At 46.2% G+C, this 19,616-nt stretch overlaps 1 protein-coding gene across 1 annotated transcript; it reads right to left on the minus strand.

Moving 5' to 3' along the window:
• Positions 1 to 16,878: 16,878 nt before the first annotated feature.
• Positions 16,879 to 17,595, minus strand: LOC136466619 (uncharacterized). Its single transcript, XM_066465092.1, has 2 exons — positions 17,251 to 17,595; positions 16,879 to 17,205 (listed from the first exon to the last, which is right to left on the minus strand). The coding sequence occupies exons 1-2, from the start codon at positions 17,593 to 17,595 to the stop codon at positions 16,879 to 16,881; spliced, it is 672 nt and encodes a 223-aa protein (XP_066321189.1).
• Between the last annotated feature and the right edge of the window lie 2,021 nt (positions 17,596 to 19,616).

The raw sequence follows: 19,616 nt of genomic DNA on the forward strand, positions 1-19,616 counted from the left end.
TACGGCGATAACTTTCATGGGATGCTCGATCTTTGGCTCTCTGGTTGATGCGATCGCGCAGATCGCGTTCCCCGAGGTAGCGGCGAAGATCGTTATTGCCATCACGGCGATCTCGGTTGCCATCTAGATTAACCCTACGACCGTGGTGACCACGGCAATTATTGCAGTTATCTCGGCGGTTGTCACCCCAAACATCACGGTGGTTGTCCTCCCGACGATGGTTGTCATCCTGACCACCATCATGACCACCGTTAGCGCCTTGACGGTTGTCTAATGGGTCGTTGTTGCGCGAGCCATGTTGGTTGGGTGGCTATGAGCAACTTGAGTATTGGCGGCTGTGGCTTGATTCGACTAAAATGGATGGAGCCTGGGCTTGATTCACCAGCTCTGCGGTCTGAGCCATAGCAGCCATCAGATAAGCTTGTATATCATCACGAACCGCCTGGGTTTCTGGGGTGTTGGGTAGCCGTTGCATTGTCACCATGGCGATGGCTACATTGGCGCTTGGAGTCCTGAAGACCTGTTTGTCCCCTACCCTGTCGAAAGCATTGTTGAGGTCATGTGGTTGGACCCTTATGCGTCGTGCCTCCTCTTCTGCTTCAGCTTCGATTTGCCGATGATTAAACCGGTCAATATTACATGCCTCGCGTGCAATCCTTTCTTGTTCTGTTTCACCAACTGCTGGGGGTTCATCATTGCTGACAACGTTGATCAAATCCCCTCGCCTTGGTGGGAAAGAAGGGAATTGTGGGAACCCCGGGGCGTGGTTTGGGATATCCAGATCATATTCGACGCCTTCATTGTCGTGATGCTAGAGCTCGGTGTGGATGGAGGCATTAGATGTGATGTCAGACAAGGAGCTAGAGTCACCCTCTTAGACCATGTGGACGGATCCTTCTTGATAATCCTCAATTCGGATCATGTTGATGAAGTTGCGTGGCTTCGGACGAGGTCGATGTACAAGACACAGATCTGAGTAGCGTTGTATATTATACGCGTAGTTGGAGGTAGCGTTTCGTAGGCCGTAGGGCTAGGCCTGGTAGTTCTCCATCAAGGCTTCATACTCAGAGAGCCAGAGTCCCATCACGAAGGCTAGCCGGCGACGAGCGGAGCGCCCTTCAGGAGTAGATATGACCATGAGATCTATACCAAGTCGTGCAGGATGACTAGCCTGAGCAGGTCAAGTAGATCTGTTGTGGGGAGTGGTTACCTGCTCATTAGGTCGACTTTGAATTGCACTTACCAGAGCTAGGGTTTTGGCGAGTTTGGTGCCGACCCGATCGATGGAGTCGAGCAGGTCGGTGTTGTCGATCTGCTTCCCTTCGTAGCGGGGAAGTGGACGAAGAGTGGTCGGCATGGCTGAAGATTATGCAGGCGTGGTCGGAGCCAGATGTACCATGGTCGGAGTCCGATCCATCGTGGTCGAAGCCATATCCACCGTGGTCAGAGCCGTATCCACCGTGGTTGGAGCCATAGCCGATGCAGGTGAAGCAGTGGTCAGCACAGACTGAATCCATGCCTCCTCCGTGGTCATGGCGATGAAGTCGTCGGAGCTGGTGGTCTAGGTGATCTGGCCGACGGTGAATGTGAGGCCGTTCGGCGTAGCCATGGAGCCGGAGATGGTGACCATCTTGTTTGCTTGGAGAGCAGTACGCACACCCCCTACCTGGCGCGCCACTGTCGATGAAATATGGTCGGTAGTCTACCTAGGGGTATGCCCAAGGTAGTAGATTTTCGGCAGATAGATGCGCAAGCCACAAACAAGATGGTGACGTAAGACAGACACGAGGTTTTATCTAGGTTCGGCCGCCAAGAAGGCATAATACCTACGTCCTATGTCTGATTATATTGCTGTATGTCAATGAGAGATGTTTTTTAGAGGGGTCCCCTGCCCGCCTTATATAGTTTGGGGGGCAGGGTTACAGATCTAAAAACTAATCCTAGTCAATTACAATTGCCATAGGTGGCCGGATAAGGATTCCTATTCTAACCGACCAAGATCTTGCTTGATCGCCAAATCTATCTTGACTCCTTGCACAGGACTCCAAACAGGTTGGCCAGGCCACACGTCGTCTTTTGGTGGACCGGACCCACTGATCTGAGCCAGCCCAAGCTTAGCCATAAGGGTATAGGGGTTAATACCCCCACACTTTCCTTTACCGAAGAGCTTGACTCAGGAGTTGAATAGTAAGACTTTGTCTCCCTCCTTGAATTCTTTTTGTTGGATTTGGTGGTCGTGCCATCTCTTGGCTCTTTCTTTGTAGAGCCTGGAATTATGGTATGCTTTCTCAAGCCATTCTTCTAGCTCGGATATTTGTTTCTATCGATTCTTGCCAGCTAGCTTTACATCCATGTTCTAGTTCTTGATTGCCCAGTGGGCTTAGTGTTCGAGCTCGACTGGTAAGTGACAACTTTTTTCATAGATGAGCTAGAATGGTGACATGCCTATGGGGGTTTTGTAAGCTATCATGTATACCCAGAGTGCATTAGGAAGCTTTTCTTCCATCCCTTCCCCATTTCATTGACCGTCTTCTATAGGATATTTTTGATTTGTTTGTTTGAAGTTTCCGCCTAACCACTGATTTGAGGGGGGTATGGGGTGGTGACATTGTGCTTGGCCCCAAGCTCCCTTAGGAAGGCTCTAAAAGTCCTATCGATGAAATAAGACCCCCCATCGCTTACCACCATCCTTGGTGTTCCAAAATAAGGGAAGATCACTTCATGGAACATTCTTCTTGCATGCTTGGCGTCGGCAGCTCTGCATGGCAACACTTCCACCCACTTTGACACATAATCAATGACAATGAGGATATACTCATAGTCTTGGGACTTTTGGAATGGCCCCATGAAGTCAATGCCCCACACATCAAATATTTCTATTTGAAGATTCACTACTAGGAATTCCACTTCTATGACGAATCCAAAACCATCATAAAAATTACTTTTTATGATGAAAATTTTGGTTTCATCATAGATCACCATAACGAACCTTGAATCCCCTTATCTATGATGAAATCAGGTATCATCACAAAAAAAAACATCACAGAACAACACATGATTTTGTCATAGATCACTTGCGCGACTGTTCCTGCTCGTCTGTGACGATCTTATTCGGAACTATGACGAATAGGTCTTGTCATTGAATTAATTACTGATCTATGATGAACAATATTTGATATGTAATGATGGCACTTCATCATAGATCTCCACACGGTACCTTCTCCATCCGACGTGTACTTGTGGGAGCTATAGTTACTCATCCGAGACACTTGTAGTTCACCATAAAAGTCTCCGTTCGATCCTTTCTCCATGCGACGTGTACCTATGGGACCCTTCTCCACCTGATCTGTGGGACCTAAACCTGTGTGGCCTTTCTCTCTATCCATTTGACCTATGGGACCTGACGGCTTGCATATCACTTGTGCTTGTGGACCCTTCTCCATCTGACTTGTGGGACCCGATGACACCTTTCTCCATCTTTGTTCGACCTATGGGACCCGACGGTTTGCGTGTCATGTGTACCTGTGGGACCATCTGACCTTTGGGACCCGATGGCTTATGTGTCACATGTACCTATGGGACCTTTCTCTATCTCCATCCGACCTATAGGACCATAGGACTTGCGTGTCACTTGTTGCCGCCGGGGTTTAATAAATTCAAACTAAAAAAACCATGAGATCTGGGAGTTGAACACGGGACCCAGAGCAAGGAATAGACCGTCTTCACCATTGCACTAGATTCCTGGTTGTGTTGACATGTCTTTAGAGTAGTATATGTTCTCTGTGTGGATAGGTTGACTTATATATTGGATATATCCCTATCCCCTACAAGTGGAAACAAATCTGTGCCCATTGGATTTGCCAACGAAGGATCCCCAGTGTGCTGTGGTGGCTTAGGATTCCTTTTGGAGGCTAGGAAATGAGTCTTCCCTATGGAGCGCGGTGGCATTGGCATCCATGTCCATCATGTGCCATGGTAGAGGCGACAGATATGATCCGCATGTCTCCTTTCTTGCCTTTTCCTGTTTGCTTCATTGTTTTGGTCCTGACTTGAACATGAGGTATACAAGAAACCTAGTAGCATTTTGGATCTGGTTAGGCCAATGATGATGAAAAAAACTAGGAGGTGGCACTATTTGGTTTTCTGCCAATGTGTGTCACTTGCAGATCTGTCTAGGCAAACAAACAGGCCCTTCGCTTCTACCTTAAACTATTTTTTCTGTCTAGTGCTTGCTTGATTCTACATTTTTGTTTCATATGATCTAGTGCCACCAGTGAGTCCTTATGGTATTTTGAACTTGTAACATATCTGAGGCCACATTTCTGTGCTAATGATGTCAACATGGTTGTTGGATGTATTAGGATGCAGCTCATATGTTTGCTTTCTATGTCTTCTCCTTGTTGACAACCAAGTTATCCATTTGGTTCCAAACAATATGAAGGCATCAAAAGCAAATCGATGCTTTGTGTCCATCATTCACATGATTGAGGCCACTAATTAATGTCTAAGTTGCACATGTTGCTACCGATGTCAATGATGATCACTGTCACTTGTTCACTGACATTCTACTTATGAAAACTAATGTAGCCTATTCGGGTTGTGTAGATTTGAGATGAGTCATCCCTGCTATGTTGTGTTCAATGGGCATGAGCCAGGAGTTTACTACAACTGGCCTGACTGCCATAGACAAGTTCATAGGTTTCATGGTGCTTGTTATAAGAAGTAGAACTCCTACGAAGAAGGAATTGTTGCCATCAAGTCAAAAACCAACTCAAATCCAGCCTTAACTCTTGATGATGACTTCTATCTTCAAAACCCAACAGCTGCTCCACCCTCTTCATCCTTCAAAACTGTTGTAATTATAGTCCTCTTAATCTTTGTCTGTCTCCTATGGAAGAAGCTCTGAGCTCATGTACTAATTGTAAGTGTGATGGTTAGACTTGATTTAGCTGGAATTATAATGGTTATAGGTGCATTAATTGCTACTCTAGTTTGAGTTATATATATCTATGTGGTGCTACTCTAAATTTAGATGAGGTCGTACCATGAAAATTGTTAATGGTTGTTAAAGTTGCACTTTGGTATGAGTTGTGGTCTTCGCTGATGGATCTTTATTGGATTATTTGCCTCCTCAGTGATCTCATTACTGAGCAAGCTCTCATCCTACTGCATGCACACGATGAAATGGAGGACGCCCCCAACAAGAGGAATGCACTGGCCAGCCTCATGGACAATGTCTTTGTCAAGATCCTCCGCCGCCTCCCCGCCTGCTCCTTGTTCTGCTGCAAATGTGTCTGTCGCTCCTAGAGACGCCTCATCTCAGACAACCATAAGTCGATGCCCCAGACTGTGGCTGGCTTCTTCTATGATGGAATCTATGGCCAAAGAAACTTCACCAGCATCACTGGTGTTTACCCCTCCTTGTCCTTTTTGCCCTTCACCATGAACAATGTAGCTATCTCAAATTGCTGCAATGGCCTCATCCTATGCTGGTGCCTTGGGACTGATGGATACCGCTATGTCATCTGCAATCCAACAACCTAGGAGTTGAATGTACTACCGCCTAGAATCCATTCTATTGGTGAGGCTCAATTAGGGTTTGATCTGATAGCCTCCTCGCACTTCCATGTGTTTGAATATATGGAGGAGGATGGTCAGTGCATGGGTATGGACATCTACTCATCTAAAACTACAGCATGGATCTTTAAGGAATCTAAATGGGGCGAGGAGGCTGAGTGGACATTGTCAAAATCAGCAATTGTGTTTCTTAATGGTTGTCTGCACTATATTGGGTTCTATGAGGGTTACCATCGTATACTTGCTGTGGATATGGAGGGAAATTCCTAACTGGCCGTGTGGTTTTTCATGCTCCATCCATCAAGCTTAGGGTCACTTGTGTCAATGTACTGTTGGTGGTCGCAATATGTCCAAGCTTTTGATCTAGATCCTTAAAGACTATGGTACTAATAATAAATGGACATTGAAGCATACTATCAGCCTGTGTAAGTTGTTTGGAAAGACTAATAAATAAATGGGTTACTTTGATTTTGAGTTGTGCTACAGTGGTTATAGTTCACCAAGAATGAAATTTGGTTTTCTTTGTTGTTGTTGGGGTGGAAAGAGCCATCATCGCATATAACATGGACAATAGAAAAGTTCATGTCATCCCTACACATTACATTCTGTATGGTAGACGTGACATCCTGCTAGAAATCATCGGCAGACCTTACTATCTTCCCTATGTTCCCTTGTTCTCAGAGTTGGAGTCATTAATAAAGTAGTAAATAAAGCTGCATTTGATGTATCTCTCTGTCATGACATGTTTAAATGGATGAATGTTGTTTGATTGAGTATGGACATGTTAATTTCCTCTTGGATGGATGTTGTCATTATTTTGCAGCAACTTTAACTTGTTTGTAATGTAAGCTAATGTCTGTGTAGTGTGTCAGACGCATTCAAACATATAGAGGTCAGACTTTCTTGTGTGTGTAGTAATATTTCAATACTAATGGCTCCTCTTTGTTCCTAAAAACACTAATGGCTCCTCTGTAGTAGTGATATATTAACCGATGCAATCTCTTCCACAATTTCGCTTGTTTTCCTTCCTTCCCCGAGTCCTCCTATTCCCACTACAGATCTAAAAATCACTAGGAACGTGCAGTTGCCTTCTCCAAACCTACTTCACTCTTAGCCACTGCCATGGTGAAGGGCGAGCCTTCTGTGAAGCGCACATGGGAGGGGGATGACATTGTGCCTGTGGTAAAGGAGGATGACGCCGTGCCCATGGTGAATCAAGATGAAGCTCTGGTGGATCCCTTTGGAGATAGAGATGATTGGGCTGTTGGCATCATGAGTAAGGCTTTCTTGAAGATCAGGCATGTGCTACAGAACACTAGGGTGGGCACCCTCAACCCACCTCAGGAGGAAAAGGTGAGCAGTTATGTCTTTATTTTTCACCAACTCACTGATGTCCTAGAAAAACTGCCAACTTACCTGAACAAGAATCGTGTGGACAACATGGAGTACATCCTCGCCTGCTACCAGAGTTAGATAGATGGCTTCGACACTAGCATCGTGATGTAGGGAATCAGCACCACCCACAACACCGAGAAGCACTGGCGCAACCTGGTTCATGCCGATGCTGAGCAGGTGGACAACCGCATCACCGCTAATGAGCAAAAGGGCCTCACGGCTATAGAGGAGGATGGCGACGATGTTGATACCAATGACAAGGACGAGGATGAGGACAGTGATACCGACAATGAGTAGAGGAGTAAATAAAGTTCCATTTGATGTATCTCACGTTGCATTTGATGTATCTTCCTTATGTTGGGAGTACGGATGGAGTACATGTTGCTACTCTTTCCTTATGATGTTACTCTTCCTTATGTATCTTCCTTTGCATTTTATGTCAGACGCGTTCAAATGTACAGAGGTTTTGATTTATGAAGTCTGATTTGCATGTCTGTGTTTACTTTTGTTGAACTTTATATTAGGTGGGTTAAACTCTGTTGACTATGGTGTAGATCAGGTCCTTTGGTTAATTGGAAGCCAGTTTCTAGCCCCTGTTGGTGGTTTTGCCTGCAGGTTTCTTTTCGGTACTCTTTCAGATCTATAGTATGGTAAACATGCATAACAAAATTCATCCAATCAAGTCTCGCGTCGATGTAATAACTAACGGAGGAGCCACATAGCTATTCAAATTTTATAGCACACGTAAGAAAGTTCGAGCATCATAAATTTGACTGGGCCAGACACATCTCATGTTATACAAGGAATCCTGTTTCGTACGAATGCATTCATTGAATCCCTAAAGGAAACTAATAAAATTGAAACTAGTTACATGTCCAACTCGTTCAAATTTATGCTGCTCAGACTATTAGGTGAGCAAACGGTTTACAAGAAATAGGTAAACATCATTTCATCGAATATACTAGAGCGACATGGTCGGGGGAAAAGTTATGATCGTTTGTTGTAGAGTACACATCTGTGGTATGGTAACTAGTTGCCATCTGTAAGCATGATTTAGATTAGTGTCAATCGACGGAAGGGGAAAGCCACTCATGACTACTACTACTGATGTGAATGTTGTGACCGAGTGCACTCCATATGGAATAGTTTTACTCATAGCTCTGTACTATATAGTGTCCGATGAGATCAAATGTGCCACATTCGGACTTTCTTGCAAGCGTAGTAAAATATGAGAATGAAGCGAATGCGGTAGGAAAGCTGGACACAAGAAGTGAATCAAGAAAAAGGGCTTTTGACCACCATGACACGCTTGAGACTTGAATGCCTGGTGCAGTTGTGATAGGTCTTTTCTGTACTTATTTCACTCCAATCCAAGCAGTCATGATAGTCGAGGGGTAGACTGATTGCTACGACACTCTACTGTCCTACGAGATTAAATACGCAGTGATCGGACTTTCTTGCATTCGTAGTAAAAGTCAACAGCTTTGGCTCCTCCGTTCTACATTAGATCGAGGCTAGAATTGTTGAGATGAACTCCTCGATGCATGGTTCTTTCAAGTTCAACAAATTTTATCAAAAACATAAGTTGGCTTTAACAAAGATCAAAGGCACTCATTAATGTTTAGGAAATTAAGTTTTAGATCAAAGACAGCTAGAAAGAAATCTGCAGCGAAAAGAAACCAGCTACAAAATGACCAAACAACCTGATCTACACAATGCTCAACAAAGTTTAACCCACCTAATACAAAGTGCATGAAAAGTTCACACAAACATGCATGCAAATAATAGTTCACATATTCGCAAGGGTGTCCCACACATCAAGGGTCGAGGTGGGCATGCATGATCTCGTCCACATCCACCTCCGCTAAGACGGCGTTGGTGGCTAGCTTGAAACTCTCGACCAGATCGATGAAGTCATCGTCCTTCAATTTCGGCGAAGGACCCTGCTCCGCCACTCGGACATTAACCGCTACGCCAATCTGAAGCTAGGCAGCAACTAGCATCGCAACAGCCCCTTGATGAACGACTTCGGTCACCATGGCTCAAAGGCGGGCCGACAGGGCTCAGAACGGCTCCACTACGATGAATAGATTATCCACTATGGAAAGCCTGAGTTAATGATGGCTTGCACATATAGGACAAGGGTATTGTTGACGGTCATTAACATCAATTATAAACCTTCAATATATACTGCATATGTACTTAATTTCATCACTAAACATAGGAATAGGGGTTTTAACTAATGAATTCCATGAGCTTTGGTGAATATGTGAATGCAGGAGGATTTATCCAGAAAACAGCCCCTGGGACCACTGTCATACTCTCCAAACAAGCAAACCGATATTAGAAAGAGATTTGGCTCGTGAAACCTATGGAAAACAACTCAAGATGGAGTCTAGAAGTTTCCACCTAAGGGTGGGGCCCACTATCATAGATATAGGCCCACCGGCCCCACCTGTAGGCCGCCCGGCCTATGGGTCCCATCGGTCAGTGTCGCCTTTCTATGACGGTTTCCCATCGCCTTTGAGAGTCCATCTTCGTCATTGATCAAGGTCGGTTCATCCAATGTTGATTAAGGGAGTTGACGCAGATCGATGACGTGGCGATTCCTTGCCACTTACTCTACCTCGATTCCTTGCCCCCTACTCCACCTCGGCCTATATATAGCAGCCCCTACCCCTCTCCTAGGAGGCATCCTAAAACCCTAATTCATATTCTCCTTGTCAGGATCAGAGCCAGCTATCAAGAGAAAATTAGTCCTTAATAGGATCTAGTCTTATAAATAGAAATAGTGAGATGGAGAGTGAGGGAAGAGTATGGAGGAGGTGCCAGCCTATCGGTGCTCTCTCTCTATGGCTTGTACCTTGGCGGATCCAAGTTCTATCTGAGCTTGTCTTTGAGATTTATCTAGTAATCAACTTCAGATTAAAGTAAGCATCTTGTTTATATTGTTCGGTGCTCTCTCTATGGCTTGTACCTTGGCGGATCCAAGTTCTATCTGAGCTTGTCTCTGAGATTTGTCTGGTAATCAACTTTAGATTCAAGTAAGCATCTTGTTTATATTGTTCATCAGGTTTGCGACTCTTTTGAGTGCTTTATTCTCTACATAGGGGGAGTAAAGTATTAATCATAAATGTAAGCGTGGTGCTTAGACTTAGGTTAATCATGGATGCACCTTGAATTCTGGATCGGTGGTAGCTCATGAGGGTGACTCTTATAGCCTCAATGAATCCTTTGTAGTCCACCTCCCATTAGTAGGACAAGTAGGACCCGGTTGCGAAAGAAAGCATCCTCTGCTGGTGTCTTTTCCTAGTAATGTCCCCAGTTGAATAGTAGAAGACATAGCTTACCAAAGTCAGAACAAGAGAACTTTAGTAATTCTCTCTACGCTCCTGTTTATCCAAACATTGTTGCTATCCTTAGTTAAGTTTGACTGTAGTTAGTCTCACACATTTCTCTATGGATATGATAATTGGAATACTTTTAGGTAAAAGCTACAGCGGCATCCATGCGCTTACGGATTTATCTGTGTGTCAATTTATACCAATAAGATTCTAGCGTCGTTGCTAGGGAAACAGTTGTTGAATTAACTACAAGCCTAGCTTAATCTTTTATCTTTTATCTTTTAATTTATTCTTTTCCTTTTTACTATGGATTCCACTCCTATATATCAATATGCTAAACCCACGAGCGCAAGACTAGAGCTACCAAAATCTTCAGAGCCTATCCTAACACATGGCTATGAGCTGTGCCCGTGTTTAATAAAACTGATTCGAGATCAATCCTTCATGAGAGAAGGTGATGAAAACCCATACTCACACCAACAAGAGTTTGCACAGACCTATGCATGCTTATGTATTGCTGGCATGTCTAACGAGACCTTAAGATGGAAGTTGTTTCTGTTCTTTTTGATGGGAAGAGCTAAACAATGGTATAGTCAAACTGTTGAAAGTATGCAAGGAGATTGGGAAACATTATGCTCTAAATTGAGTTTATGTTTCTTTCCCATCTCTAAAGTAGTCAGCCTTCGAAAAGAGGTTCTAAATTTTAGACAACTAGAAGAAGAATCTCTTGGCACATCATGGGATCATATTAATGACCTCATTACCACTGGCCCAGACCTTGCTATTTCAGACCCGATGCTCCTTCAACATTTTTATATGGGTCTTAGCAAGGATTCCATGGAATCCCTTGACGTAGCCTCTAGAGAAGCTTTCCTTCATCTATTTGCTAGTGAAGCAAGGTCTATGCTTGATAAGATTAGTGGAAAAACTCCCTGCTCTAGCATTCATAATGAACTCATCGAGGAAGAGAAGGAATTATCTCCTGAACAAGAAGAAGTTTTGATAGCCAAATCACAACCACTCTAATCCCAAAATTTAGCTGTCAATCCCGAACCATCAATACCCTAAAATCCTCCAAGGGAAGAAGAAATTCAACCTTTTGAAATTTCTGGTGAGGATGATCTTTTTTATGTTGATTGTGGGAAAACCTTAAACTTTGTCGATGCGGGACCCATGGGATACCCCTCAAGGAAGGGAGAAGATCTAGTCTAACTATGATTCTTTTCATGTAATCTTAGTAGTAGTATTATTCTGTAATCCTACTAGGAACTCTCAATGTAAACCGACTAGGACTCTGGCCACCTGACTATATAAAGGAGGGCAGAGTTCCTAGAGAAGGGAGTTAGAGATAAGACTTTTGACAATCAATCCAACGCAAAGGCTATCACCAACTGGACGCAGGGCTATTACTCAATCACGATCGAAGGCCCAAACTAGGATAAATCGACTGTCTCTTGCGTTTACCGTCGAGTTCTGCATACGCTGAAGTCCAAACAAACTACCCTGGGTACCCCCGTGGTAGGCTATTGGTGGTGAAACATCGACAGCTGGCACACTAGGTAGGGGCTTTCGATGAATTTGCATCCGAGAGCTCGACGGACCTCAACAATATGATCTTCTCGATGGGATCAACCTTCATCTTTGGTTCATGGATCTATGAGGCATGCGATGATGGCAAGCTCCAAAGCTGTCTCCTCAAAGATTCGGATCACCATGAAGACCTTTCTATTTCGGCGACTACGATAGATCAAGTCGCTGGAAGATTCGCGTAGCTTGTGATGTCTGATCCAACTCAGATTTCACGGCTTTGCGCATCCAACTCAAACTCAGGCTCCGCATCCGAGATGGAGTCTTACCCGAGTTCTTTCGAGAAACCAAGTTCTTTTTTGGTAGGGTTCCAGAACGCGGCTTTGGCCTATCAAGAATACAACTCGGAGTACACTCAAAATCCTTTCAAGAAGTCGGGTCCTTTTCTATTCGGACTCCACAACATGGTGAAATCTTATCAGGCTCGGCCCGAAGGATCCTTCGATCCGATGCTTAGAATGCCACTGAAAGGAGCTCAGGAAGGTCTCGTACTAACTATAACATCTCAAGACTGCATCATCCACTGGCCATGTTCTGTTCCTAAGGATAGCGGTACTCGACTAGTCGGCACGACAACAATAGCAATTCTACCCTACCAAGAAGGGGACTCGATATGTGACCTTGAAGCCTCTACTAAAGTTATCAACGACTATGACAGTGTGGAAACTGACGCCGATAACAGAACAATTCACGCACGAGAAGTATTCATGGTTTGACATCCTCGATCACCATTGGTCCCCCTAGAAGCACCCGACATCAGGTCATCAGATGAATCTGAGTCCAACATATCACCCTTTATCCAGGGGCACGATGGTGAGACCGAGAATCAAAAGCAAGCCAGAGAAAGAAGAAACAAATTAAAACAAGGACGCCAATGCCGTGCTAGGCAGCGCAAGGAAGCTTGGATCAGATATGAATCAGATATGGCTGAGTACAATAGAAGAAAATCAGAGCAAAAAGTCAAAGAAAGATGCACGGCGAATACACCCTACAATAGGATCCGAGAAGCACTAGAAGAACTCGGAGCGACCTCACATCCTAGTGAAAGACAGGAACAGCTCCAGGACCTTCTCTGGTCAATAGCCCTAAGGACACACGATGGAAGGACCTGCTCAAGACTACCTGCCAGGTCAACATCTCATGGGCAGGAAGATCAAAATCAAAGGAAGTCCGCTTTCGAGAGACTCGGACCAAGTGGAAGTCATAATAGAGAAAGTAGAAGGGACCATAGTCAAAACTACCAAGTCGAACAACCAAGAAAGATCAAAAGCAAAGTACCTATTTAGACAGCCTTGCAGAACTACTCTCACCAAAACAATAGTTGGCTAGAAGGAGGTGCTAAATCAGAATACACAGAAGCCAGAACACACGATAGATTCCCCTGTTTTGCAAACAGACTTGCTTCAATACGACTACCTCACAAGTTCAAGCCATCCAACCACTCTAAATATGATGGCAAGACCGAACTAAGGTAGTGGCTCAGGATTTACTCACAGTCGATTGAACTAGTCGGAGGAGACGACGATATCAAGACCTTGTTCTTTCCCATGGCCCTAGAAACCATGCCCCTCCAATGGTTCGACAAATTAAATCCAGGGTCAATTAGAATTTGGGAGGACTTGCAAAGAGTTTTTTGTGAAAATTTTGTGGGTATCATTACGCACCCCATCACCCACGCAGAATTAAAAGGACTCAAGCAGAAAGGAGGCGAAAGTCTCAGAAATTACTATCGATGATTTGGCGAACTACGTGCTCAAGTACATGACATCACCGAACGAGAAGTAATCGAAGCTTTCTCTCATGGAATCATGGCTAGGTGGCAATTTCAGGACTTCTGCAAAGAAAACCCGAGAAACAATGAAGAATTTAGACACACAGTAGAAAAGATGATTACTACAGAGGAGAAGACACGAGAAAGGTTTTCGGATAGAAACAACCAAGACAACCCAGACAAGCAAAATCATCGAAACATCAGACATCAAGAAAGAAAACGTGGACCAGACAACACCATAGTGGTGGCTGACAAATCAAGGAAGTTTTCCAAACCTAGAAGGTATGACGACATTGAAAACATGCATTGCATCTGGCACCCTAAAGGAAATCACACCATCAGAAATTGCTACACCTTCAACGATCGATACACAAAAAAAGATAATAAGGTAGACACTAAAGAAGACAATCAGAAAAAAGATGAAGACAACCACGAAGATAAGGGATTCTAAAAATCCAGGGGGATAGTAGCAATGATCTTCGCTGGGGCCCTAGATTCCAGAAGCAAACATCAAGAAAAGCTAGCTCTACGAACCATCATGGCAGCAGAACCGGCTACTCCAAGATATCTCAATTGGTCACAGTATCCAATCCAGTTTTCAAGAGAAGACCAATGGACTAGCATAGGAAACACAGGCCATTACCCACTAGTTCTAGATCCAACTATCGCCGTTATGACTGTCACAAAAGTACTAATCGATGGGGGAGCCAGACTCAACATCATTTTTTTAGAAACACTAAGGAAGATGGGACTACAACTCGCTGGGATGATTACACCAACGAGCACCCCTTTTATGGGATAGTACCCGGCAAGGCAGCCATGCCACTTGGACAAATCACTCTATCAGTTACTTTTGGAACTCCCTCAAACTACCGAACAGAGTTTATCAAGTTTGAAGTTGCAGACGAGACATGCCTTGTGCTTGACAATGGCGCCGCGCTCATCCTGTTTGACCTTGTACACCCACTTTAGGTTGATCAGAAGGCATCCTGGAGGTGGATCGATGAGCTCCCAAGTCTCGTTTTCCATGATCGCCTTCATCTCCTCCAGCATCGCCCGTCGCTAATTTGCATCGCGATCTAGCCAGCGCGAACATGGGTGGTTCCTTTGCACTGATGAGAAGCAGCTCTAGGTCATTGAGTAGCTGACCCGCCAGGCCTAAGGACCCTATGCTACCAATGATGTTGTCTAGCCTATGGAACGGTACCTCCTCACCATCATGGAAGTCATCCGTGAACTCGATGATGTCGCTTGGAGGTGAGGCAAACTTGATCGGCATCAATGGAGTCCCCTATTCTGCCAGAGTGGTCGGCATAGAACCTAGAGTGCTCGGCACCCGGCTGCAGTGCTTGGCACTACTCCTGGACCGCTCATCACCACTCCTAGAGTGGTTGGCACCACTGCAGGAGTGCTCTACACTAGTCTTGGAGTGGTTGGCACCACTGCAAGACCTCTTGGCCCCACTACAGGAGCATTTGGCACCCGTCCTAGAGTGGTCGGCACCCCTGTAGGACCGCTCAGCACCGCTATGGGAGCATTCGGCACCCGTCCTGGAGTGGTCGGCACCACTACAGGACCGCCCAACACCACTCCTAGAGTGCTCGGCACCCCACCCAGAGTACTTGGCACCACCCTAGGAGTGCTTAGCTCTGTTGATGCAGTGGTCGACACCTCCTCTCTAGTGTCTCCACCACCGTGGATGACCAAGTGCTCGATGACGAAGGTGCTGGTGAAGTCACTGGCTTCCCCTATTCCTGGACTGTCCCAGTCCTAGGTCGGCTTCTCATCGAACATGATATCACGTGAGACAACCACCTTGCCTCTATGTGGGTCGTATAGCCGATATGCCTTGGTGCCTTCCTCATAGCCTAGGAGCACCATCGGTGTGCTCCTGTCCTTCAACTTAGTGAGGACCGGCTTCATCTTTCTGACATGGCCGATGCAGCTGAATGTCTAGAGGAAGGACACGCTCGGCTTGCGCCCATACCAAGCTTCGAACGGCTTCACGCCCTTCAGGGCCTTTGTGGGCGCGCGGTTGAGGATGAACACCGCCGTGGTCACCGCCTTACCCTAGAACCTTGTCAACATGCTCTTGGCCTTCATCATGGATCGAGCTATGCTGACCACCGTTTGGTTCCGCCGCTCCACCACGCTATTCTGCTATGGTGAATATGGCGCAGTGTGGTGTCGTACCACACCCTGATCCGCACAGTATGTAGAGAACTCCATAGAAGTGAATTTGCCACCGTGATCAGTCCGCAACACGCATAGCTTCTTGCCGCTCTCTACCTCCGCACATGCCTCGAACTTCTTGATTGCCTTCGCTGGCTCGTCCTTGCTCGTTGTAGCCACATATAGCGACTATAATCATCCATGAGTAGGAGGAAGTACCACCGACCACCATTTGTGGCTAGCATGATTGGCCCATAGAGATCCCGGCCAGGTAGCTGTCACACAGCTCGCCTACATGCTTGATGTGGGGCAGCCCTTGAACCATCTTTTCTAGCCGACCGAGAGCATTGAAGCTGAGATGGCTGAACCGGGCATGCCACAGCCACGGCTCCTTGGTGTGCCATGCTGCCAGGCACACCGGGTGTTCCACCTTCAAGTCAAGCATGTGTAATCAATTATGTGAGCATTTTACCTCCACGAGAAGACATCGCTCCCAATCCTAAATCTTCAAGATCTCGCTCTCGATCAGTACCTCGCATCCACACTCGTCCAGCTGCTCGATACTAACGATGCTTGAACGCAGCTGAAGATGATGGTGTCACGCCCTTGGATTGCCACCCATGAACCATCACCGAACACATCCATCAGTGCGCGGTGCTCACCGTTTTGGCACCTGAAGATGATGGTGTTATGCCCTTGGATTGCCACCCTTGAACCATTATAGAACTTTATCGTGCTGGTCATGTTGCCATCGAGCTCAGAGAAGGCTTCCTTGGAGCCCGTCATGTGGTTGCTGGCGCCGGAGTCCAGGTACAACCACTGCTCCTGCTCGCCACCCACACGTCTGAGGTGGACTTGGGCGCGTGGTTCATCGAGGTTGACAGCCTTTAGAGCCTTGTCATGCCCTTCCACCGCCATCACCTCTCCCTTCTCCTTGGCCTCAACGTCATGCAGTGCATAGAACATCACCATCAGGAGAGTGGCCTCATCATCCTCATCAGCCTACGCTAAATGAGCCTCAGCCTTCTTCTCCTACTTGTGATTTGGGCACTCCTTTGCCCAATGGCCCATCTTCCCGTAGCGCCGGCAGACGATGGGGTCGACCTTCTTCTTCTTCTTCCTCTTCTTCGAAGAAGCCTTGCCGCGATGCTTGCCATTGCCACCGTGGCTGGAGTAGGCTTCCCTAGAATTCTTCTCCTTCATCCGGGCAACCCACTCCTCCTCTGTCAGCAGCAGCTTGCCGATGTCCGCCGTTGCTGTGGCCAGCTCCATGCGCTCATCTGTCGCCCGCAGATGGGCTGTCACATCCTCAATGGTGAGGGTGGACAAGTCCAGCATTGTCTCTATGGAGAGAGCTATCTGGATGTACTTCACCAGCACGGAGTGGAGGTACTTGGAGACCACCTCTTCTTCGTCAATGGTGATGCCGTGGCTCCTCAGCTTGCTGATGAGCGACTGCAGACAGAGGGAGAAGTTCTCTACCGACTCACTATCCTTGAACTTGAGGTTAGCGTCTTCCTGCTTCAGCAGCTGGGCCATCGCCTTCTTTGCACGGTCGAAGCCGACGCGCATTGCTGCAATGGCCTCCCACGTCTCTTTAGCAGAGTTCTTCGCCCCCAACGGCTCCATATACTCCGCTGGTACAGCAGCGAGGATAGCCTCCAACGCTAACATGTCATCTTCCTTATCGGTGCCTTTATCAATGACATTACAGAGCCGTCGTGCTCTGAGCTTGACCTTCATGGTCATCGCCCACTCGCCATAGTTGGTGCAAGTCAGCATCGGTCAACTGGTGCCACTGACCTCTCACACCGTCGCACGATGACCTCCTGTCATGGCTGGACAGCCACAGTAGCGCCGCTGCTGTCGCCCATCTCTGAACCGTCCGTCATCGCCAGCGGTTAGTCCGGCGACAGCGCTTGTACGGTTAGTGCAGCAGCAGGGGCAGGCGCCGAAAGGGCTCCAGTGCAGCGGCAGGGGTAGGCGTCGAAAGGCTCCCCTGCCGCACTATGGGGCAGACGCAAAAGTCAGCCCTGCTATCACATCTAGTCACTGTAGCAGCCTGACAGCATGGCATGTCTGTGTACTAGGATTAGATGGGTAGAGTTGTATATATAGCTTCCCACTCCAACTCAACGAAGAGAGAGAGTTTAGTTTTGCCATCTCCTCTGCAGAGCTCCGACCAACGCTGGTGCTTGTGTTGTGTGTGTGCGCTCTGTTCTCCCTCTCTCTTCTACCTCCAGCCGTAGTGTGTGGTTGGGAACGACGGTGAGCGGTCGGCTCATCGGTACGAGAGATCTCGAGCCCAACACCATCCACCAGACTGCCGCCGTCCGCATCACACCACCGCGGTCCACAAACCTAGGGCACGACATCTCTGTCTCGCTGTGGTCGCCGGAGGACTCAGAGGGGGCAAAGAGTTCGGAGGACAGCCGGCAGGGTGCTCGGCGTCTATTGTTTGCTTCTTAGTTCATAGTTGATTCGTCTTACTCTTACAGTTGTCAGGCCTCTCATATACCCTCACTCGCTGGGCTCACATACACAGAGGTTATGTTCCCATTCCGGGCCGGACACCTTAGCAGGCTGGGCCTTCCTTTGGACGTTGTGCCTTGGCCTTGGACGCTCATAGGATCACCAGGATGGGGGGGGGGGGGGGGGGCTAACATCACTAGATGGAGTTCTGGTGAAAACAACTAGAAATGTGTTTGATTTGACGAATATCTTAGATGGGACATAATGGTTTAGGATGAAAACAGTCAGAAAATCCCTCAACCGTTTTCTACTTCTACATTTGAATACGAAGCGAAAGCGGTAAAGCAGAACGCGAAAACGAACACAAACTTACAAAATATCGAGAATTTCAAAAATGAACTAATTCGAACGGAATTATGTTGAACACGGTTGGTAAAAAAATCAATACGAAATAGTGACCCATAGGACCAAGTGCATAACAACTAACAAGTGCATGACCAAATGCATAACAATTAACAAGTGCTACAACTTTCATATAAAAAGTATCTCCATTTGACACCATATAAGAAACATATGATTTTTCTAAGGCAACAAGGGTTTGTATGCAATTAATATACTGCACAAAAATTATTTAATTTTTTAAACATCTTAACGGCCTCAGTGAAAAAACTAAAAACTAGAAAGTTATAGATCTTGTCAAGAGCTACAATTTTCATATAAAAATCATCTTCATCTAAGATCGTATGAAAAAAGATACAAATTTTCTAAGGCTGGACTTCTGATGGGCCAAAAACGGTATAAGCCGAATTTCAAAAACGGGATATTCCGAATAAAAAGCGGAAAAGTAGAAAACGGTCGGAAAATACCTAAACCATTTCCGTTCCGTTTTCGAATTTGGTTTCTGCGGCTGATAAGCCGGCTGATGCAGATTTTTTGTGAGAGAAAAACACTGTACCATGACTGATAAGCCGGACTGATAAGTTCAACTGCTGAAGAAGTAGCTCAATACCCTCGAACTTCTTGTTGGTGGTCTTCGCGTTCGCTGCCATGAGAAGTTCAACCTATGTCGGCTTCATCTTCGACACTAGAGCGAGTCACCATGGCGATGGAAAAAATTTGGCCAAAAATCATCCTGCTCTGAGCACCAATTGTGATGAACTAAGATAGCTGAGCAAGAATTAGAGGTAGATTCAACAAGAAATGGATAGGAATCAGAGGAATTTCAGCAGTGGGAGCCCACCAGGAGGTACCTTGGGGTTTCAGAGTTTGGATTTCAATTAACAGAGAAAGCTCGTTAC

The sequence above is a fragment of the Miscanthus floridulus genome, chromosome 1 (assembly GCF_019320115.1).
Source record: "Miscanthus floridulus cultivar M001 chromosome 1, ASM1932011v1, whole genome shotgun sequence".
NCBI lineage: Eukaryota > Viridiplantae > Streptophyta > Magnoliopsida > Poales > Poaceae > Miscanthus > Miscanthus floridulus.